This window comes from Gambusia affinis, linkage group LG21 (assembly GCF_019740435.1).
Source record: "Gambusia affinis linkage group LG21, SWU_Gaff_1.0, whole genome shotgun sequence".
Lineage (NCBI taxonomy): Eukaryota > Metazoa > Chordata > Actinopteri > Cyprinodontiformes > Poeciliidae > Gambusia > Gambusia affinis.
Genome location: NC_057888.1, coordinates 3,832,918 through 3,857,560, shown reverse-complemented (window position 1 = coordinate 3,857,560; position 24,643 = coordinate 3,832,918). Strand labels below are relative to the sequence as shown.

The following is a 24,643-nucleotide window of genomic DNA, read 5'->3' as shown; positions in this document are numbered from 1 at the left end:
CACTGCACCAAACAGTTGAATATCTGACTTTTTACCTAAAAGCTTCGCTAAGCAGTTTGACTCTGTCACTATTTGCTCCTGAGGGAATGTCATTAAAAATACTCTGCAGTGCTTCAATTGACATTAAGTGCTAAACTGTGGTTGATAGCACTGCAATGAAGCAGATATTTATTCAGGGAAATGTTGATGGTTCTTTGCTGCAGAATAAATGGGAAACTCGTTGCTGAAGGGCAATATTCTTGATGAGGCTCTGTCGTTACTTAAATTTTTCATTATAATCGAGAGAATTCAGGCTGGGAAACAGAGTGGTTGGAGCAATATTCATCTGGTTTTGCAAATTATAGAAAACAAAATAAGTTTAGAATTCTGAGTTCAAAAGGTTTGATAAGTGACAATAAGAATTACTAACTAATATAATTAATTTATGTTCATGTTCTTTAGCAAAAAGCTTCTAGTCATTCTGTCCCTATTATTGAAGCTTGTTTCTTGCTTAAATTCATTTTTAAACCTTGCATTTCAGAGGCAATCCTTTCGTCTTTTACAGATGAAAGGATTGCACAGTTTGTAAAAATACTCTTTAGGTTATAAAACTGCATCAGGTAATTTTTGTTGAAAACTTCTTTCAGCTCAAGGCTGGAGATATGTAAGAGCAACACCGTGCTCGGTTTTACAACAAGCATTGAAAGCATGGCATTGAAAAATGATTTTAAGCAAGAAGGGAAAAGCAGAAAACACTTCGGCTCAACCATTAGCTTCACATACTCAACCTAAATGGGACAATTTGTTCAAGTTAGGTAAGAACTATATAGAGAAATCTGTTCTTCGATAATTCCATTATTGTAGTACTTACTTTGGGGAAACTTGGGTGGGTTGTCATTGACGTCTGTCAGGGTGACGTTGATGGTGGTGGAGCCAGAGAGCCCTCCAACTTGACCTGCCATGTCTTTGGCTTGAATCACAACGGTGTAGTGTTCTTTGGCTTCTCTGTCCATGTCTGCTAAGGCGGTTCTGATAATTCCTGCAGATTTAATGCAACAAAGCAATTTAAGATGATAAACATAACATGTGGAACATCTAAACATTTATTTGTTGTTTTGAAATTGCAAGACCAATTACTTGTTTTTTTAATCATGCACCCCCATTCTGGTTCTTATGAAGGAGGTTATAGCTTAAACTCTGCTTATGTGATATAAATTTGTTCATTTATGTCAGGTCACAAAGATCCATGATGATGTGCCATGCACTACAGTATGGCTCCCATATAAACTCCCATTCAAAAGAAGAGAAATCCTGAGTTACTACAACAGTCAAGGAAGATAAAATTACTTTTTTGTAAATACGGTATCTGAGATCGACTAAAACCTCATTTCACACACTTCCCACAAAGGAAACAAAAAACTGACCCAAAAGATTCTGTTATAGAACAGAGTGAATAAAAAACTGGGACATGCATTAGAGAATCTAGGTAAAGTTAAAAGGTTCGTTTTGGACTAATTACCATTCAGAATGAACACAAAATAAAATGGTTATATGACAGAGCTTTGTGTATTTTGCATGTATCTACAAGTTTTAGGATGTACATTTTCACAAACTTTGATTTTTGAATAATCTTTATTGAATAAGTTACTATACAGTGATAAACATTGTGTTACTGCTCAGAATATGACCAACAAATAATCTGGAAAAAGGTCAATAAAACTCATCCATAACTGTATTCCATCTTTTCATCACTTCCCTTTATTTTTCCACTGCAATGTAATGTTTCTTGCTTGGTTGCTGTTTTATGTTTTCATCATGCAAATCACTTTAATTTGCTTTATTGAAATGTGCAATAAAAAAAACTTTGCCTTTTGTAGAATTAAAATGTAATAAAATCTGGTGACAGCAAAAGAATAGCCTACTGTATTTCAGAAGAAATTTGGTATAAAAAAATAAAAACTAAATTCAAACTTTACATTCAGGTTTTAACAGAATGCTAATGGATCATTTATATACTAAAACTATCAAATTGACAGTGAGTGTATTTTCTTTTTATGACGAATGAAAATATATTTTTTTATTATAGTACACATTCTGTGTACTATAATAGTGTTACTAAGATAGATATTTCTTTTCTCCCAAATTTTCAGGTTTATTGTATAGGTACTGAATGTAATAATGTGCCTCTTTCATCTTTAATTTTGTAGATCCTTGATCGCCTTTTCCTTCCGATTCTATTATATCTAAATATGCTTTGCAATCTTCAATCATATTATACTGTAACACCCTGAGGTACTTGCACTATCACATTTATTCATCATGCAGAAAACACAGGATGCTCAGCCATGACCCTTCATAACATGATGTACGGTTGCATTGCTGACTAAAAAGAAACTGTTCCTGCGACACAGCAGGAGCCTAAAACAAAAGATGAGTTTGCTCCTTGTGTTGACTTTTTAAAAAGGTTTTTGTGGCACGAGTGGCCTCTATTTGCAGTAACCAGACAGGAAATGGGCATAGATGCAGCAAGATTTTATAAGGTCAATGTGTGTTACTTTATGTCTTCCAACAAGACATAATTTACAGCCTTGGCTTCTGCACACAAAAAAAACACCACATAGGACAAGAATCCATATGTTCACACTTTTGTTATATATTGTGTTTTTGACTGGCGCCAGGACGTTCTGGTCACCACTGACCTTGTGTTCTGCAATAGATATAGAGATTATACAGAAACATTGAGACCCTGAGGTAATCAAAAAATGGATATAATGGCTAAATGGATGTTAGCGCACTAAAAGGTGTAAAAAAATACCATCACTCTTTTCTTATTGGTATGTTGATAATTATGTCAGAAAAATTATCACAAACATTCTGTGACTTTATCTTGGCCCTAAGAATCTTGAAATATTATGGTGACTGTACGAAGTTTTTATGACTTTGTACTTTTGTGATTTTATAAAATAAAACACTTTGAACGACCTTGGTACTGGTATGTGCTGTACAAATAAATTGATCTCTCTAGATAGAACAAAGATGAGGCATAATATTTAAAACTCAAAGAGCAGAAAATTGCAAAGGGATGTTATGACTGGTTCCCCAAAAGTAATGGTCAGATGTTTTATATACAGCTTGAAATTTCTTGAACTTTTCTTCCACATCTGCTGATGTTACAACCAAAAACCACACAGTTTAAAAAAGGTTTTTACAAATATTCTCTACATTTTGGTTTCACTTAACTCAACCACCTTTTCTCCTATATAAGCTGAATAGCTTCAAGGCAAGGTTTAAGCAAGATTTCTTAAGGATTTCTGTGTGTAGTAGTAATAGTAGAGCTTACTACTAGTCGTTGTCCCTCCTGAGCTGTAGAGTACTTCAGGTCCTCCAGAGTTTTCATATTCAACTTGGCTTTTTTCTGATTAACGCTAATCTTTTTCGAGCCTGTCAGTTTCAGAGGGTAGCCATATCTTAGTAGGTTTGTAGTTGTGCCACAATCCTTACCAGTTTTGACAATATGTTTGTTATATTTGAGAAATCAAGTTGGTTATTCATACCATTATTCAAATCCTACACAGTTCTACACTTGTATAATAACATGGGTTAGTCAAAATAATAATAAAAAAAAAAAAAAAAAATTCTTATGGCCTTGTTTGGGTCAGAAACATTTACAGTATTTGCAATTATTCTTTTTTTTCCCAATAAAATGAAAGTGCATCAAATTTATTAAGATGACTTTGAAATACTCTATTTTATGGTACTCCGTTTCAATCCAAGCAGCTTGAATTTCACCAAACCACATTGAGCAGTTAATGGATTCAGTTTTATTATTTCCTGTACTTCACAAAAGAGCTAGACATTGGCGTGTTACACAATAGATCATTTTCCTCTCTTGTGCTTTCAGGACTCTATAGACACAAAGTAATCCTTTCGCCTCAGGCTGAATAATCATTAAAAGTGGGTCAAGAAGCCAAGCAGGCAGCAGTATTAAGATCTGGGGGATCTGAGGTTACACATCATCTGTCACAGTGAGGCTGGCTGACATCCAGGCAACTTCTAGTAAACCTGGATTTACCAGGAGGTGATCAGCAAAAAGGGAAAAATATAGACTAAATGGCATGGTGGATGTAGGTCTCTCAAAACAGAAAACATAGAAAGCTGTAATCAAGATCTCACCTGTCAGATGATTTTGCAATTTTAATGTAACCTTTCAAATATAAACCTGTCAAGTTGAAGACATTCCAGCAAGAGAACAGTAAACAGAATGTTTTACGCTTGTATTAGTAGTGGTATGAATAAGGAACTCAATGATTCATCCTCTTTATGATCATTCCAGTTACAAAAAAAAGGGGGACTAAAGCTTAGCAGATGAAAAAGACAAGTTTTCAATATAAAATGAGTCAAAACACTCCATTCATAAAATTCTACCTCAAGGCCACAAGTAAAAACAGAGGCTGTGTTGTGTAAAATACAGAAATAATAGGTTGAACCACTTTCGCTCTTAATAAAGTTCATGGAACTATATGGTGGCAGTTCATTTTCAAGTACCACTCTCAAAAGTAACAACTGCTATCACGGTGTCATTCGGTGCATATTACCTCCGCTTGAGAAGATGTAGCTTTAAGTAGGGCAGCAAAGGAAGCTGCTTTTATTTCTAGGCATATAACAGAATTTAATTTACTTTGGCTTACAAGGAGAATCCTCACTAACTATGGTTGATATCTTGTATTGGCTCCATTTTTGTAGTTTATTTTAAATGTTGAACTGCAGATCCATTTTACTTTCTGATTTACAAACACAAACTTACCAAGCATTTAGGTCAAGCTTACAAACAGAAAACAGAATACTAAGAATATTTAAAGAAAAACCTTGAGATTTCCAAATCAGACATCCTAATTTTTACAGCTATACCCTAAAATTCTGTTAATGAATATCACATAAAGGATCCAAGACAAGAAGCAGCCAAGGAAAAGTCAGAAATGCTCCATCCAGAGAGGAACCTTAAATCTGAGCAGAGGATAAGACATAAAACTTTTTTTAGATTTCATTTTCGTTATGTTTCTAGAACATAATGAAAATGGCATAGTACCCTGAATGATGTGGACATATACTGGAAAAACATAAAATGTTACCAACTAACTTTGGTCTAGTGTCCAGTGTAAATATCAGAGTACATTTGAAACTTATAAGTACGGTAACTTTTCATCAAGACATAGGAGCTTATTTTAAGTCAATAATTCATTAATATTGAATACAAATTTGGATTCCATTGGCTTACAGAAGGAAAGTCTGAAGACACAACCCATCTTTCAACGACGTATACAGAAACTACATGTTCTAAAAAGCAACTTTTTACTGCTGGAGTTGGTAAAGTTCAATAATGTGAAAAGACATCATGAAATTCTGTCATACGTTTAAGACTTTGATAAACTGCAGAGCATGGCAGACTGAAAGGGTAATGGGTTCTAAGAAAAGGAAAAGATGCAATGCTTTATATAATACAATGCAGTTTTTTTCCTACTCCCACAGGAAATGAAAATACACGTTCAACTAAACATTTTCAAGACTCGCAACCCGAGTAGCTTATTGTCGTCAAAATGTTCTGCTGAAATGCCAGGTCTCAGCAGGGATCTGCTGTTGTTCTTTGTTCCAAAAACTAATCAAAGTGCTGCTAACAACTTTCCTGTAATGATACAAGCCCTGCGAACGCCCTTGTTATTACCCTCTGCCTTAGCAACATTTGACCTTAAGTCCTTGAGACACATTACTTGGAAAGTGGTCAAAGTTTTTGAGTAAAATCCACACCAAGACGGATGACCTGACCTTTCAAATTTCATATTACCTCTTTGTTCATAAAGGTGTGACATTCCTGAACAATATTTCACAGCTGGAACCAAACCAATAAGCACATACAGAAAAAAAATATGAGATTTTCTTTCTGTGGCTACGATAATTTTGAGCAGTGAGAATGACCAACTGTGAGTCACACAAAGTAAGACAAATAGTCTTTTGCAAAGGTTTTCAAACCTTTAAGATCTTTCAGACTTTTTTCCATATTGAATCCCAAAATGTACATTCAGGATATAGAAGATCGGCATCAAGAAGGTCAAGCAGCACAGCAGGTCAGGGAGAAAGATGAGGAGATGCTCAAATTAGAGATTAAACCAATAACATCGCAGGCGGGAAAGTCTATTGACGGGACGTCCAAGAGTTTTGGATTCAGAGGAAAACATTGCGAGAAGAAAACCCCACAAGCTAGTCATCAATAAAAATGTGGAAGAAGTTTCTCTCATTAGATGAGACTCAAATCTACCTTCTTTGGTTTGTGAGGTGGATGCGTTAAACTGCACATTTCCCAAAACAAGGGTTGCAACAAACAAAAAGTAAAAAAATACTATGAGGTGGTCATATTATATTCTTGCACATCTATGATTCTGAACTTGGCAACACTCTCTGTCATCTTTAATGTGTTTGGTACAGTTTTATGTGTCAAGTATAAGAATCCACTGCAGTTAAATTAAATCCAACATACTGGATGTAATAAACTATATCATATTGCAATATTACTATTGTATTCAATGATTTTGAAAAAAAAAACCCAGTTTATTTAGGCTTCCCAAAGAGGAATAACACAAAATATTATGAAATATTTTCATCTGGTTTCTAGTGCAAATATCTTAATACACTTGAAATAAGACAAAACTAACTTACAGGAAACTTTTCAGTTAGATATAGGAGCTCGTTTTAAATAATTTTCACTAAAATACATTAAAACATTTCCCCATTTTACCAGTGAAACATTCTCCCAGTGGAGCTCATACTTTTCATCAATATGTAAGGAATATTGACTTGTAAGACAGTTTTGTCTTATTTCAAGTGAACCAAACATATTTGATAAGATTTTGTGTTTTTGCAGTGTAATCAGATAATTCAGGCTTTAGCTGTGCAAAGCTGGAAGAGCCATAACTGAAAGGACTTGTAGCTGTAATTGCAGTAAGCAGTGGTTGTATAAAGTATTGACTCAGGGGTCTGAATACAAAAGCACCTTTCACCCTTAAAAAAAAAAAAAAAAAAAAGATTGATTGGTGTTGGTGTGCCACAGAAAATGAAAATGACACTGAAGTTCAAGGGGTTTGAATACTTTTAACACAGTAAAAATGTCATCAAGATTTGGTGGCAAAGTTTTCACTGCAGCCTCTTCATTCTTAAATCAAATTATCTTCCAAGACTGAAAAAGTCACTGGGGCATTCTTAGGAAGGAAGCAGGAAACACACATCAATGTTCTGACACAAAGATCAGACCTCTGATCTCTCTTCCCAGCTCAACTCTGAGCTGTATCGCCTCAGACCGTCTCTCCTAAATCTCTACGGTGCCCGTCCGTTAATTCAGAAAATAATTGAGAAAGAGCCGACTTCCCTGAACCTGGCCTCATCTGACACGGTGAGGTGGTTAGCCTTTTCCTCAACCTCCTCAGTCTATTATAGTCGATACTATCGCACTATCCACCTCTTTGTCTGGCGGGAAACTTCTAAAGGAGAACAATCTCCCAAGTGAACAAAAAGGATTATAGGAGATTACTAAAGCACTCTTCAATCTCCAGCTCTAGGAATCTTGGTCTTTTGGCTCATCTAATACAGTCTTCATGTGAGTACAGTTGGAGTTTGAGGGGAAAAATGTCGGATGAAATAAATCATTTATTAGTTATCAAGCTTGGTGTTAAATATTAATAATACAAATATAATAAGCATTACAATTGGTGAAATACGTACATATACCTAAGAGTGATGTAAGTATTTCAAATGACTGAAAATAAATAAATAAAATGACAATCTTGCACATGCAGTTATGTTAATCCATAAATAATCTATAAATGACTCCAGAGAAAATTTGATCTGAGTTAGGATTTCAGATCAGACAAAATCAAAAGAACATTTCATGTACAAAGTGCAGAAACAAGGTTCAGTTGCCTATCCAAAGTGTAATTACCATGTAATTCAAGCCAGGTTGATTGTGATTATGATTATTTATTTTAGAATTTGAAAGTGCTGATGTGATTAAAATTTTAAAACAAAATAAACCTGTAAGGGGTAAAATATTTCTTTTTGGCAGTAATAAGTCTTGGAAGGAACTGCTTGGACTACATCACCAATGACTGGCGTCGGGAAAGATTTTTCTTGATTTAACCAGAGCAAACGATTAATTCACTAAGTGCAGAAACATCCTGATCTGTGTCAGCTCCTTCAATAAACTCAAACACTCACAAATCCCAGATCAGCAGTGAAATTAGCCTATTTAGGATTCAAAGGGGACTCTGGGCTTTGGTAATGTAGAGAGTCTTTGCATGCGTTTGTGTGTGATGGAGTAGAGATGTGAAGCGCGTTTAAGGGGCATTCAAGCGTGAGTCTTGAGAGGAAAAGCCTTGATGTCTCGGCGGGTAAGTGACAGATGCACAGTAGTGAAGGGGAAGACAGGAGTTATGGCCAAACTATAAAAAGGATGAATGCAGCACCACGTCTCAGATGTGCTTTCAGCTGAGATATAGAAAGTGCTTTACCAAATTCCGCTGGCTTGCAGTTTTGAGATGTGCAAACCATGTAATCAAGTAAATCCTCTGCAGTGAATGTTGTTGAACAAAGTTTGAATGCCACTAATCTTGCAACAACAGCTTGGTTGTATTTCCAAATACAATATTTCCTCTGTACTGGTTTGCATTCATTGCTCCTCACTAATTCACTGATCTCCTCTTGCTTCACGATGAGCCTCAACATGTGCTGCAGGCAGCAGGTTTAAGGATCTTCATCCAAAATGAATGTATATTCATTCAACTACCTTGAATGAAAATGCAAAGAAATCAAAAAACTATTATTTCTACTGACCGATTATTTCACCTGAGCAAGGAAAAAATGCCTTGTTAAAAGTGAAATAATTTGCTAGAGGAACTAGCAATTTTTCTTCAATATCAAGGAAGTAATGACTTAAAACAAGCTCCAATATTTCGCTGAAAAGTTACATGTATGTCAGTTTAGTCTTATTTCAAGTATACTAAGATATTTGCACTAGAAACTGGACCAAATACTGAGCAATATTTGGTGTTTTTTGTGCTGTTTAAAAGTTAAGCACCAAATGAAGTAAACAAAATGATTTGATTTACTTTCCAACGAGGATTCCTAAGGAAAACAAACAGCAATCCCAGATTGACTGCTTTGCAACGCCAGCCAACAGCATGTCAAGTAGCATTGCACCTTTTTTATTCCACCTTCCCAAGCTGCTTTTTCTTTTGGATATTCTAGCTTTGCTCTACAGAATGATTTTTTTTTTTTTTTTAAAGTTCGGTAAATAATTTGGTGTTATGTTCCACAGAGAAATCAAATTGTGAATAGGCAGGAGTTTGCTATATGACAAAACAATTTAATTTATGTTTTATTACACTGCAGTATTTTGCTTTTCCAAATTTCTGGGGTTTTTCCATAAATGGAGTTGTTGTAAGAGTCTTTTTTGTGTTGCTTTTTGAGCAATGGCCACATCCTGTCTGGGACCCTCTTCCCAGCTCCAGGGTTTTCACACGACTCTTTGGTTCTCTTCCTGACATGTTCACTGATTTCTTTGCGTCCATGATGTCACACAAGGAATGTTTATTTGGGACGTTTTCTTACAGTATATCCAACAATGCTTGCTTTTTTTCATACAATGTAAGTTGACGTGGTTTCAAATGTAGCACATAGAGTTCAGGCAGCAAAACACAGAAACTGGTGAGCTTTAATGGTGATGTCTGCAACTGTTCATTAACACTGACTGAAGGAGTTGAGTTCCCTGCTCTGCCTCGCCCACTTTTCTCTTCCCCAGTCGGGTTTTTGGGAGTCTTTCACGAATGCAAATCAGCATGTGCAAACCGACGTTCAGGACCGCTGCCTTCGCTCGCACCACATCCTGCCTACCAGCATGACTGATTGGACCCGAGTCACAGTACCGGGCTCTAATCAGGCGCCAACAATCAGCTGCACCTGCTGCAGAGAAGTGCAGCTAATCTGTCTGTCAGGGTGGCTGTGGTTTCATGTGAGCATCTTGCCATCACGGCTCTCGGTGTTTTTTGTTGACTCGCTGGTGATTACATGTCACCAGTTTGGCCAGTTATAGTGATTAGTTTTTGTTTTTATTTTTCTGTGAATTTAGCTGCAGCCATTTGAAGCGCAGTGCTGACACAGTGCATTTTCACATTTGTGCAAATCAGTGTGTTTCCTGAGTGAGCTTTCTTTTTAGGTGTGGGGACACCTGATTTATGCAAGGACTGCAGAAAAGACCAAATCCTGTTCAGTCCCCTTTTCTAATACAGATGATGATGTTTCATCAAGTTGCAAGGCTGACTCCCCCTGAAGTAGTTTAACATCTTCAAGCACTTTACATGTTTATTCATTAGCAGAGGAGAGAGAAAAGTTTGCAACTTGGGCTGAATTGCACAAACGTTTTGTCGATAGTAGGTCCCTTTTAGGACAAATTTCTTCTTTTTGAACAGGGATGTCCGAAGTGAGGCCTTCCTTTTCATATAAAAATGTTCAAAGTACTTGTATTTTCATAACAAATTTGATCAAATAAAAAAATTTTCTCAGGAGCTGATGTCTGTGTAAATACGTGAGCTATTTCATCAAGAAGAGATAAAAAGAAAAATATATGTAATCTGGAGAAAGAAAATAGAAAGCAATTGATCTAAACTTCTTTTATGTACATTTTTAAAATCAGGAATAAAAAAGTGTGAGTAATTTTTCACATAAATTGTTGAATCTGTTATAAAGAATCACAGCAGTTTTGAAAGGAAAAGTCCTGGGTTTGAATCTGGACCAGGCGTCTTCCTGAATGGAGTTTCTAACCCTAACCCTAACCCGAATGTGTAGGTGTATATATATAAAATGGACATCAATGGAGTGGCTTACATATTGTGAATGCTTCCTGCAGTGAAGAGATGCCAGCATAAATTGTTTTTTAAAAGTCCACAGCTGTATTTGTTCTGACAGTCTTGTGTTACAGCTTCTCCCAGTCATAGGACTAAACTTTTCCCCCATCAGCTCTTCAATAATTTCCAATACAAGCAACACTGGCTACACACCAGCTTAAGGTCTGTGCCACCTTCACTTAGGTCCATAACAAATTCAATCGAATCCCAAGTTTCCGGCTTTTTATGCATTTTAGATGAAAGCATCACAGTCCTGTCAGTTGTGATTCCATCATGCTTTCGGTTCTTTTTCTTGTAGGGATGAGAAAACGCCTCCGTGTGATTTCAGTTGTCATTATAAAGAAGTATGAACTCATTTCTTCTCACCCTTTAGCACATCTGTAAGTGACTTTGAGATGTCAAACGTCTAAAAGAATTAGCCTTTGATTTAGCAAATAGGCTTATTTAACTGTTACACAATTAATGTCTGCAAATCAAACTGAGGCACAAATTAGTATTAGCTCAATGCATTCTAAAAACATATTTTTTATTTCAAACAATAGATAATGGGCACATCATTTGATTTCACAATTCACCGCTGCTACAAACAATTATGAACAAAAATACCATTTTGGTCCAATTTCTTTCAAAGATTGTCTTTGTTTATTTTCTGAACTTTCTAAAAACACTGACTGAATGTGAAACCTTTTTATTCCATGGGCTCTAATTTGCAGCAAGTGTGAGAAAATATATTCAGTATATACAGTGTTTTAAAATGGCATTGAGCAAGTTCCCTTACAATATTTTGTCATTTCACAACATCCAGAAAGGAAAGTGTGCATGAATATCTGGGTGCAGACAGGTGCTTGAAATGAACATAAAAACGTTGCAACCTTGACTGCAGCTGGTTTCTGGGATGCACTGGGAACAAAACAAAAAAGAAATTCACCTTGAGCAGGTGATAGTGCAGCATTAATCCTAACCCTGTGCATGCCAGCATGTAGCAGGAGGAAAGAAAAAAAAAAGTTTTTAATGATGCTTGCTGCCTCATACATATATGGGTGCAATTCATTTAACAAAAAACAAACACCAAGTGTTTGCAATGTAAATGAATGCATCCACATGGACAGCTAAGTCAACAGCCTTGACAGTCAACCTGGAGACACTGTATGCAAAGCAATGTGTACATGAGGCAAGGCATAATTAAAACATATGCCTTGCCTGGGACATGCAGAGGGAAGAATGGCTCTACAGGGACAGGCCCCGTCCACACACACAAAATCAATTCTGATTAAACAGTTCAACGTTTCTGCCAGGGATTAAGCTGTTTTGTATGTTAATTTTATTTATAGGGTGACCATAACAGGTGTAAGCTTCAGTAGAGATTCCACATGTCCACTGTTGTGCAGTAAAAAGGAAAAAAGCTTTACAGTTTATAACTTCAGGGATTTTCACACTATAGTCTATCTGCCTTGTGCAATAGTAATGTTGGCTGACATGATGCCAGAAAATATGCTGCAGCATCGCCTTATCATGCAGCTTATACTGTAGCAAACAAAACCTGCCAAAGATTTTTAGGACACGTTGAAAAACTGCACGACAACGCAATGACCCAACAATAACATGGATTATTCTCACACTATTCAGTGCTGTCTGGACTATCAAGATTCCTTCATCCCTTCAACAAACCAGATGCTTGAAACTGACTGTATGGACAATGATGAAAAAATTTGAAAAAATAAATAAATGAAGAAAGTAACTCCATACAAAAAACTAATATATTCCGTCCAGATGATGAAGAACATTAAAGTTAACACCCTTGATCCCAACACACATGGACTGCTCAGAGCAGGAGCAAAGTAAAAACAAAACACACTTGAACGAAATTCCACCTCGCAAGACGCTTGGGCGTATTTTGCTTTTGCAATGCGAGAATTAGCATGTTTTGGTACAAATTCAAGACAGATATGTTGAATTTTTATTTCCAACTACTCCGAGTTATGAGCCTAAATAGTTGAAAAGCTAACATATGTAAACTGAAGAATGAATCAGAGTTATATCAGCATTTGCATCAGCTCTTAGTTGCAATAGCTTAACTTCAGAAAGCAGCTGCAAGCCATTACGGATATTAAAGCCATATTTAGTGAGCATTTCCAAAGCTGTAATAAACGCTCATGATTGCTTTGGAGATAACTTTATCTCTATTTGTGACATCTTCCCAGGTTGAAAAGATCTTAGCCATTTTATGCAACTTGTCAGCAGTCAGACACGTCTGTTTCTCCAGTCATTCTCAGATCTGAAGGGATGTTATCACACCAACCAAGGCAGGAGAAACAAAACTGAGTGAAAGCGGTCACTTTGACTCCTGCTGAGGATTTGGGTCAAGTCCGAGGCAATCCCTTATGTCTTTCTTCAGCACCATCTGTGTGTGCCAAATGCCATGATTACCTTCTGTGCTTAAATAATCTCCAGTCACTTCTATGTCAGGATGCCAACCTTTGCTCAGAGGGGAATATGCTGCATGTGTGAGCACTCATATAACTCCCCCTCAATAGCTTGTGAATTTCCCATGAATGTGTCTTTGCAGGTTAAGCATAATGGGCACCGAGTAGAGGAGGATGTGAGGACGTGTAAGCGTGCTAATGCACCGCAAGACATCTGCAGAAGTGGCTTCATCTCTCCGGCGGGAGGCCGGAACGTGGCAGTGCGCCAACACAACTGCTTTAATACCTGAGCCGAGCGTGTAAACCATCAAATCAAAGTGCAGCTCGCTGCATGTGTGCGTCCTCCGCTGACCAACAGGAGTCCAGGTGCTAATTTTAGAGACAAGGCCGGTGTGCCGGTGACAAAAAAAGGCAGCAGCCTACTTGTATAAATTAATATGTGTGGGTGGAATAGTGCTGTGTGGAGAAAGAAACTGGCTGAGGCCTTCCATCACATCCCTATCCTCTGCACGCCCCACGCCCAATTAGAACTCAGACAAGCTGCAGAGTCAGCTCAGGCAAAGTGAGGCATCTGATTCATCCAGAAGGACTCTGTTTATGGTCAAACAGAAGGAAAAACTGCACCTGTCAACCTTTTATCTCCATAAAGAATGATTAAAAAAACATCAGGTTACAATTCAGCTTGTCACAATAACAAATTTTGCTGGGTGATAAATTGTTGTTGAAGTTATTGCAATAACTTCAAGGACAATATTAATATTGTTGTTCTGAAACCATTTAGGAGTAATATAATAAAGGCATAAGAGTGCAAGTACACATGAACGTTTAACACTGGACCTGGAGGACATTTTAAATCTCCAAAATAAATGAAAAAAGCAACAGAAGCAACAAATAAATAAAGTGTCTGTAAACAAAAACAGGGCTGGTTGAGACCAAAGCACCAGAGTGAAGACTCTTATTATCCAGGGTTTGGTAGAAAAAGTGATAGAAAAGAGAAAAATGATAAATCATGGAAATGGATATTATTGAGCTCATTTTGATTTATCATGCAATTAATTGATTTATTGCTGATTGTGACAGGCTTAGTGACAACAATATCCACAAAGCAAAAACAGTTTAGATTCTGATATACTGTCCTATCTAAATGTTGAATCCAACTATCATCCAACCATCCATCCAACCATCCATCCATCCATCCATCCATCCATCCATCCATCCATCCATCCATCCATCCATCCATCCATCCATCCATCCAACCATCCATCCATCCATCCATCCATCCATCCATCCATCCATCCATCCATCCATCCATCCATCCATCCATCCATCCATCCATCCATCCAAACTTTGTGATCTTTGTAAGTTTAATATTTTAGAAATATGTTACATCAAGTCACAAAAATGTTTAATTAATAACTTTGTCAAAAAACCAAAAACTTGATAGTCAGCTGGGTTTCCTTAGAAACAAAACTTTTTAAATTAATCTGAATAATGAACTGAACTAAATGTACTGTTTGAAATGTATCAATTGAAAGTGCCTCAACAGGACTCAAAGCATGGGATTTTAAAGTGAACAATATGTGTGTGAAAACATTGGGTTTACACTGCAATAACAAAAAACAAGAGATGTATTCACTCTAAAATCTGCCACCGTGGAATTGTTTCATTAATTCCCAATAGTCTTTTTTTCCTCATGGTAAAGTCAAAATGTACAGCTGTTCATTTGTATTGCTCATTCAGCATGAAAATCCCAGTTTCACGTGGGCGGTACGGTCTCTACGGAGGTGGCAGTGTGTCCCAGATGGCAATGAATCAACTCATACAAGAGACGAGTTGTTCAGGTTACCCAACAGCAGCAGCAGAAGAGGCAAAGCAATGCAAACTTTAGATGCATGAGCAGCCGCAGGACAAATGACCGTGTAAGGTTCAGAGAGATAAGAAATAAAAAAGACGTATACACGCAGAAAATGTTGCATTTTTTACATCGTATAAAAGTTATATGTCTTGTACCTTAGAAGACTTATTAATGTTTAATGGATTATAGAAGAGGCCTCTCAAACAAAGGATGAACTTTAAAAGACTGAGCACCGCTGAGCAGGAAACAATGGCTTTCTAGAGAGAGTTCTGCAAATATCTGTACAGTCCCAAGAGAACTTACTTATGGTCCACAGTGAGGTTTGCGTGCTACACAATAAAGCAGTTCTGTGACTCAGCCATAACTGCACTATGTAGCTTTAACATTTATGATGTCAGATGTGGTGAAAATAGCACCGGAAAGATTTCTTACATTTTAAGAGTTAGACAGCAATAATTGTATGATACCTTGCAGGAGCATTTTTACCCAAGGCTTTTCCTCACTGGGTTACATTACAACAGTGCTTCTCAATTATTTTCTGTCATGCCCCCCCTAGGAAGAAGAAAACATCTCGCGCCCCCCCCAAGCCCCTGTGACTATTAATAGTATCACTGTCAATAAAACTGTTATAAGTACACCTCTGCATAACACTGCATACTTATTAACATATAAGAGAATATAAAAAGAAAGAAATATGGATCGACTTACCACAAATAATAGTTTTATTAACTGTAACAGAAAAGATTTAAAGTGCATCTGAAATTCAAAAATAAAATGAAATCCTTGATTAAACTATTAACATTTTTTGACTGACCATGTCAAACCATATGATACTGAAAAATAAAATTACATAAAATCGATAAATAACAATGCATTTAAACTGATCACCAACATTAACTCAGGAGCACAATATTTAAAAAAACTTTAACCTGCAAAACAAAAATATATAAAATAATCTGTGCTGATTTTTTTAAATCAAAGATGATGTCTGGATTAATGGCTACATTACAATACACATTAAATACATTACACCCCAATCAGCGTGATTGGGGTGTAATGTATTTAAGTGACGCCTTAATTTATTTGGCTTCATGCTGTCCGCTGCCAACAGTAAGCACACCGGTCTTTCTTCGTCTCCCACCGTAGTCACAGTGAAGCCAAACGCTACATACGCTTCGTCTTAGCTTTAGGAAGACTTTCGTTTGTCTCTTTATCTCCGTCTCTCTTCGCCTGTCTTCTAATTCCTGTTAAATATTTTTCCATGGTGTCACTTGAGGGTCTGCTACACTTCGTGTCTACACTTCATACTCATACTATGTGCAAAGGCGCAAACCCCTACACCACCGAGCAAATGCTCCCTGCGCACACTCTGCCAATGAGAGCGCCACTGCCCCCTAATGTAGTGGAGGTGCAATTGCACTTTATTCTAGGACAGTCAAAAAAATCAAAATAAAAAAATAAAAAAGCATGTTCCCCGAGGTCAAACGCGCCCCCCTTGATGGAGGGGGGCGCGTTCAAATAGTGGGGCGCGCCCCACTATTTGAGAAACACTGCATTACAACAACAGTCTATGTTGTATTTTACTACCATTTAGATGTTAGAACAATACAATGTTCAGTAGACATTGTATTGTCAAGAGGGAGTCAAGAGTCATCTTCCATCAGCTACCTTGAGACCTCCTCTAAAAACAACTAGAACTGCCTATTTTAAGTTAAAACACTTAATATACACAATGTCCATGTTGGAAACTGTGGTAGTGGTAGATTCACTACCACAGAATTTAATATTTGCAGTTTTCCTTATTTCTGCTCCTGCATTCAATCCACTAGATTGTCTGATTTGCAAATGCTAACCAGGAGCATGTCAAGTAGCTTTGCACTTAGTTAATCAGCAGTCAAAATGCTTTTTCTTCTGAATATTTTATATACTGAAAAATCTCTGAAAAGGCAAATTTTCCAGATTTCTAGATAGCAAACTAATAATTATCTCATCTGCATATTGTTCCACCAGCCCCTTTGCTGTTCATTGGATTATATTGAGAATCATCAGAGTAACAGGGGCTGAATAAAAAATGTCAGAATGTCAGAAACATTTTTGAAAGTCACCTGTTGCTTTTGTCAGTGAACAGTAAAAACATTCAGGTTTGTAGTTTCCAAGATGTAAAGAAATTCAAAGGTGATAATACTTTTGGACGTTGCTTTTAGTGCTGCTATGCAAATAGGCGTTTACTGCAATATTTTATTCCCAGCAAGCAGGAATACTGCACCTGTTTTGGGGTCCACTGAGAAATATGGCTGTCCTTGTAAAATACTGTAGACTATCCTGGCGCTGTTTCCGTAGGTTGGGTCGTCAGCATCTGTCGCTGTGACTTGCAACACGGACGTACCTAAAAATAGAAGGAAAGAGAAGCAAAAGTGATTTCCTGCTTTCTCTGTAAAAGGTTTTCTAATGGCAATGTAGTAGCACTCGTGTATAATTGTGCATTGGTTTGAAATCTCCTAGCAACCACATCTAGAACATTAAGATCCCAGAAGATTTAAGGTCACATGGCTGGAGAGAGAAGAATAGTTTAAATACTAGTCAGACTTTAAACAAAGTCACCCTGTGTAATGTAAAGAAACAAGGAGCTAATCAGCAAACATGCTGATTTAGCATGTTTCAACACTGGTTAACATATGGCTGGAAAAAATCTTCTGAGGTTCATTGATGCCTGCAATGAGACTGTGGTGGAGATACAATGTGCACAGAAAAAATATATATTAAATAGTCAGAGCTTATGAAAAATTGTCAAACTAGTAGTTTGATGATTTTGCATCATGCATCATGCATGATGCAGAATGCATGATTTTGTTTAAAATAAAAAATTATTGCAGATTTTTGCTGTATAATACTTCATCTTGGACAAAAAAACCAGATGAAATTAAAAGCTCAAAATTACTACAAAAAAAATAGAAGCCCATAAGGAATGTATGTCAGCAGCTCCAGCGCATCTGATCAAAAAATTATTTAAAAAAAGAGAAAGGCTTTTGAATATATAATGGGAACATTTAAATAACTATTTTATACTATGCATGACCTCTATCACATGCAAGTTGTTGAGAATGTTTTTAATAGCCTTTTTCAACTGAGAAAATATTATGAGTACAATTACATTTAGGATTTAAAAAAGCTCCATAAAACAAAGACAAGTGATTAAAAAGCTGAACTAATGCTGACCTTTTGTTTAGCAGCTCATTGTAAAAGCAATTGAGGTTCAATTTTACACACCAAGTGTTGCTCACATGGCATTACAGGCTTCATTGACCCCTTTTAATCACATGATGAGTGTGCTGTAATTGCACAACTGGCTTATTTGATGCACTGCTGTATTTATATATGGAAGCACTACAGTGTGATTTGACGTAAGCTGCATGATGCATCATGCAGCTGCCTGGACTCTCGCCTTGCTTTCCTGAGCTTCTTTGGAAATTACACAGTGAAACTCCTCTGAGTCCTAACACATGTGATTTCTTTCCCTTTTTTCAGTTACCCGGTGGAGCAGAGTGCATTGGCAGCCACCATAAATCATAAACAGTGCACAGCATGCTGGTTAGCTGCGAATGCAAGCAATCATGCAGGGATGGTTTTAGTGGAAATCATCAACTCCTTTATTGCTTTGCAATCTAAATTTGTTCTAAATGAATAAAAGTTAGAATCCAATATTTAACACAGACAGCTTACTCCTGCTTTTATGAATTCATCTTTAATTAACAGTATCTGTGCAGGTTGCATAACAGTGCATTCATTAGATATTCACACTTACACTTAAAGCTGAAGTAAATAACCTTTAGAGACAATATGTTTTTACAAAATTGTTAAAACTGTTGCTATGATTGTGAAAAAAAATCAAGGTCCTCAGTTTACTCCAAGTGATCCTAATGCCATCAACAGAAATACATGATGAGAAACAACCAATCAGAGCCAGGAGGTGGGTCTTAGCACTGCTAATTACCCTGTGTATGCACTACTCACACCCTTCCTCTGCTACGCTACAGCTAGTTAGCATGGTCACGATGACAGTGGATAAATGGTTTTTCTGGAACAGTAAGTTGTTTCAGGTGCAGCGTGTACATGAACATGATTGCCAGCACTAAGGCCTTCCTCCTGGCTCTGATTGGTTGTTTCTGACCAGGAGTGGTGCATTTCTTCAGACCACAGGGAGGAGCTTGATTTTTTTGACAGGTTATCTGTTAAAGTCTTATATATGTGAAAAAAGAAGCATTGTTTATAAATGTTACATACTACAGGTTTAAATGGCAATGTGCAATCAGCCATAGTGCTTTATATTTAGAGCCAACATGATGATAATGATAAAGGGTTTGTAGTCATTCAACTCAATGTTCTATGTGCCTGTTTTTATAAACTATTACTCAAAAATAAAGCAACATAAAAGAAGGAGGTATGAGGAAAAACCCTGGTGCATCATAATCAACTTTTCACCTCATTAAAACCTCCTTTTACAGTCTCTGGGTGAGACAAAAAACAAAAATCAACAAACATGTTTTTGTTCTTTTCAATAGGAGCACACTCAGCCCAAAGAGAAAAATTATGTTTATGTGAATAAAACGAATGTAGTATTTTCTGTGTTTATTTTTAGTTGCAGCAAATTAAATAGGCCTTCATTTGGGAATTTTCAGAACATTTTCCAACAACATCATTATCACTGACTCATTGTGAGGAGCCTGTTGTTTACTCTCTACTTTGTAGTTTAGATTGGATGGGATTAAAAATGGAAACGTTTGTAGTTGCAGGTTTTACTCTGAGTAATTTCAATGTAAGGAAACAACAGAAACACACAACGTTGTATAATCTTAGTGTGTTTTCAGAGAAAGATGCCACCACACTGTGTCTCATGTTGACACGTAAGTTGGTGTTTCTAAAGAACACGTTTTAGCAGAACATGAATAAATCAGGCTCATTTTATAATAAAGATAAATCCAAGTCCTGCTAGGTTTTTTAAGCATGTGTAATACTCTTCATGTTCTCATACATTGCATTTTGTGCCTTGTATACTTGTCTTTTTTTCTTTGGATGTTCACATCTAATTCCAAGACTACACCTAGATTTCAGGCCTGATCAGTAGTGTCTAGTAGTGATAGCTGAAGTTGCATCCTGACTATTGATCTTTAATCTTTTTGTACAAAAAAAATGTCAGTTTTGGGGTTTTTTCAGCTGAAGATAGCACATTCACACTTTGACTTGCTCAATGCATCTACTCAACCCTTGAACAGTAATATTGTAAAACAAAAGTAAAGAATGTGGTCAATAGCAAGTTTTAAAGCCAAACTGCTGTAAAAATCAGAATTAATGATCTTTTCTTAATTTCTTTCAAGAATGCATTTTTAAATGTGTATTTAATTCAGCACATGCAGATTACTCCATTCACATTTTTACATCCACTTATCACACCTACTGACAAACATCAATTTATCCACTTCTTCAGCACTTACTAAAGTCAGCGATCGCACCGAGATACATAACGGTCTTTTAAAATCAAAGCTGGTCTCTGAAAACAGGTCACAGGTTTTTATCATCCTTGAATTTTAACATCAGGGTGGAAGAAAAAAAAAATCCACTACACTGACATGAACCCCCAGTGAGATCTTATTTGAGACTTTATAGGTCAAAACTAGGCGTCATTTAGATAAGATAAAACATACATTTACAAAGGAAACAGCTGTTTTTTTTTTTTGGAGAGATCTGCTTTCAGTTATTTTTCCATTTATATTTCATAGCTGAAATATAAATGGACAAGTACTGATTTTTCGTTTGAGTACCAGTTAATATGTCCTCTCAGTATCCTGCATCTTTAGATTTGTCCCTACACCAACACATCTAATTCCAATTCAATTTACCCCCTCAGTTTGTCACTAAGGTCTGCAGAGGCTTACTAATTAATCACTCATTACGTATACGGAAATCACTTAAAAAATGCAGGGCAGTCGCCCTTGGACACCACTGCTCTAGTCAACAGCTTACACTTTAGAAAAAAAAGATCAGCCCTAAGTAGATTATGTTTAATATGTTTTCTTTTAACGCCATCAATATATAATGATTCTGTTCCCAACAAACTTCAAATATATGCTAAAAAAGTTCATGCTTGAGGCAAGAATACCAAATAACACACAACTGGTTAGGAAAGTATAATCAGGTGTTTAGCCTAGCACTCCTTTAGCCATGCTCAATACCTTCCTTTGTGTTTTGATGTTTTCATTCCCACTCACAAGCTTAAATCCAATAAGTGCATCAATATTTCTGATTGAAAGTCTTGACACTGCGTTGACACAGATTACTCTCCCTCGATCTTATGATCCTACAATCGTCCTTCATCTTGTCACATAAGCTGATTGCATCTTCAAACCACTGTTGGAAAACAACTACTGCTGACTTGATCCCCTTTAAACCAGTGCTCACTACAACAATATGGCCCTAGTGAATATAGAAAAGATCATCCAGCTGAACTACCTGACATGTACCCAGCTAATCACTTATGACCGGGGAAAAGGAACATCACAAGCAATTAGCTGCCACAGTCCAACAAAACCCATTCCTACACTTAGGAGATTTAGCATTGACAAATGTGGTGGGGGGATTAGTGCTCTGGAGTGTGAGGACAGTTGATTGTTACAGCCGATTTGATGCTGAAGACACTCAGCTGAAGTCGATTTATTTTGAGCAGAAGTATAATGGGGCGGGCGAAAAGGATAATTGTTTTACCCATTACTGATGCTGACTTATTTCTTTGGGATGTCAGTGGTGATTGAGTTAATCACATGCAACTGATGATTAAGATTGTGCCAAAACCTTGGAATAGGTAAGGATGAAAACTGAGAGGTTAACTCTTCAAGAAAAAAGACATTCTGAAGTATTGACACCTACGATCTTAAACTTTAACATGGTTTGAAAGGGAATCCTGCACTGTGAAACAGTGGTCGAGCCTTTACAGACATTTGTTTGTAGCTATTGTTTGTCACATTTACATGTTTTTCAGGACACAAAATGTTTGCATCAAAGAACCTGAATGCACAAACAAAAATGTTCAAATGATAATTCTACTTATTTAGGAAAACAAACTGTCCACTCCATGTGAAAAAGTGATTGTCCAATAAACAAAGTAACTAATTGTGCAACATCACCTGCCATTGAGTGTTTCTTACATGACAAAAGAAATGTTGCCTCTCTTGTCTTTGGAGAATTGTTTCATTTCAGACATATTGGATGGTTTTGTGGGCTCTAGTGTCCCTTATATGAAAGTAGGCTGACAGGAAAGGGGAAAGGAAAGGGGGGAAGACATGAGGATAAATATCGTCAGATCCGGGAATCGAACCAGCGACGGGCACGTCAAGGACTCAAGGCCTCTAAAAATGGGTCACGCTATCCCCTACTACGCCACCACGTCTTTTTAAAGGTAACGCCGCCATTAACTGCTATTGAGTCGTTGGTGTCACCTTCGCACAGATGTCACATCCGTGTTTTAACACCCTTCACTTTTCCCAGTGACAGGATTAAACACCCTCACTTTTATGGTGTTACATTTGTGCCACTGTTCTGAGCATGCATTGAGTCTGCTCTGACTCCATATTTCTATGTAAACAAAGAATTTGGAAGGTGTGCATTTAAATCTCACGCAAGTTCTCTCAGTCTGTGTTCACACCAAGAGGCAGAAATTACAAAACCAAACAGCTGAGTTTTAGAAAAACTATTTAACCTGTATTCTATGTAGTTAATTTTTCTCACAGGACTTTTCTGTCAAGCAAATGTTTGAGTCGCGCAAAGACATCTTCACTGCATTGTGTGACTCAACTCGGTTGCGGCTATTGCTAACTAGCAGCTAATAAACCCTTGTACATGCATTCCTTACTAAAAAGCCAGGCATTACTGCGATATAAAATTTTGCAGTTTTATTTTGTACATTTCTGTTGTAATAGAAGTTTTAAATTTCATTCATAGAGGTCTTAAAAAGTCTTAAATTTGAGTTAGTAAAACCTGCAGAAACCTTGATTTAACTCAGTGTTGATTCAACAGCTCTGAGAATATGCAGTCCTTGGTGTTTCTTAACTTCTTAATTAAATAACCTTTAATTAATTCACCTGACGGTGAATTTATCCACTCTAGTTATCTGTTGTTGAAATCTGTTTAATAATCTGAACTGCGACCAAAAAACCAATACTGAATAAATACTTAAATGAAAACTATTGTCTTCCATTACTGTACTTCCCTCATCATCATGTATGTAATAAAGCAGAGGTGGTATAAATACTTTTGCACAGCACTGAGTTTAAGCCACTTTGCTTTCAAACTAAAGGTCAGGACAGAAAAATTTAATTCCTTCACAGTTGGTTAAAAATGTATGATTCTCTCCCATGGGAGGAGCCAACACATTATCCCTAAACCAACACCTAAATATTTATCACCTGCGATTATGAAACATTTATTTGACATGCTTTAGTCAGAAACCTACACAGTAACAAGCAGAGCTCTGTGCATCTGGCCTGGCCTGCTCATGAATATTCATGAGAGCAACCATCTAGATATTGACCGTATATAAAGAGGGCTCTGACAGACCTGTCGAGCTCTGCATGTTTAATCGGATTCCTGCATCTCCTCCAACCCAGATGAAGCCGTTCATTCCCTGATATATTTCTGTGGGTGATTTTATACAGGACAGAAATAAACGGGATGCTTCCACCTCACTGTCAGTTCCACAAACCTGCTTCTTTATGTTGCATTTGAAGCAAAATCACTCTGACAGCAGTTTGGCTGCAGTTCGGGCCAAGCAACATATCATTTTAAAGTATTAGAGCGTCATACTTTAAAGCTGTTGCGCCGTGAGGCAAAATCCACTGGACTGAGGGAAAAAAAAAAAAACAACAACAACAAAAAAAAGCAGCAGCTTTTGTTCACCCAAGCTATAAACAGAAGCAGAGAAAAAAAAAGAAATAAAACATGGATGTTTTGCCACATGATGCTTGGGCATGAGAAGAGTGGCTGTCTCAGCGAAGGAGGTTGGAGGCTTTACATTCCTCTGTAGTGTGGGGGTACTCTACAGTGGTGATGGTGGAGGTACTACTGTATTGAGTGCCCATAAAGACCTGCCCACCCAAGAGAGAGAGAGGAAGAGAGAGAGAGAGAGAAATGAAAAAGAGGACTCGGGCTTAGAAAAGATCAAACATACTGGAGAAGATTGTCAAACCAAAATGCAGCACAGGGTAAATGTTTGATTGCACTTTTTCACATTAACACCATCTTTTCCACTGGGGCATTTTGCTCTGAGTAGTTTTAAATTATACACAGGGGTGAAGCCAAAGGTCCTCCCTTGATATTTTCCCTTTTTACTGCAGAGCACAAATGTAATGATGGCATGAGTGTTACATAAAAAGTAGCAAATAAAACCACTCAAGTTC

The 24,643-nt window shown here is 37.0% G+C and overlaps 1 protein-coding gene across 5 annotated transcripts in view; it reads right to left on the bottom strand.

Moving 5' to 3' along the window:
- LOC122824250 (cadherin-18) overlaps window positions 1–24,643 on the bottom strand; it is a 199,553-nt gene that overhangs the window by 44,057 nt on the left and 130,853 nt on the right. For all 5 annotated transcript variants that reach the window (XM_044104627.1, XM_044104625.1, XM_044104626.1 and 2 more), the window contains 2 exons: window positions 17,467–17,586; window positions 851–1,018 (listed from right to left, as the gene is read on the bottom strand). In XM_044104627.1, coding sequence (XP_043960562.1) covers window positions 851–1,018; window positions 17,467–17,586 — 288 coding nt within the window. The remainder of the gene's footprint in view (window positions 1–850; window positions 1,019–17,466; window positions 17,587–24,643) is intronic.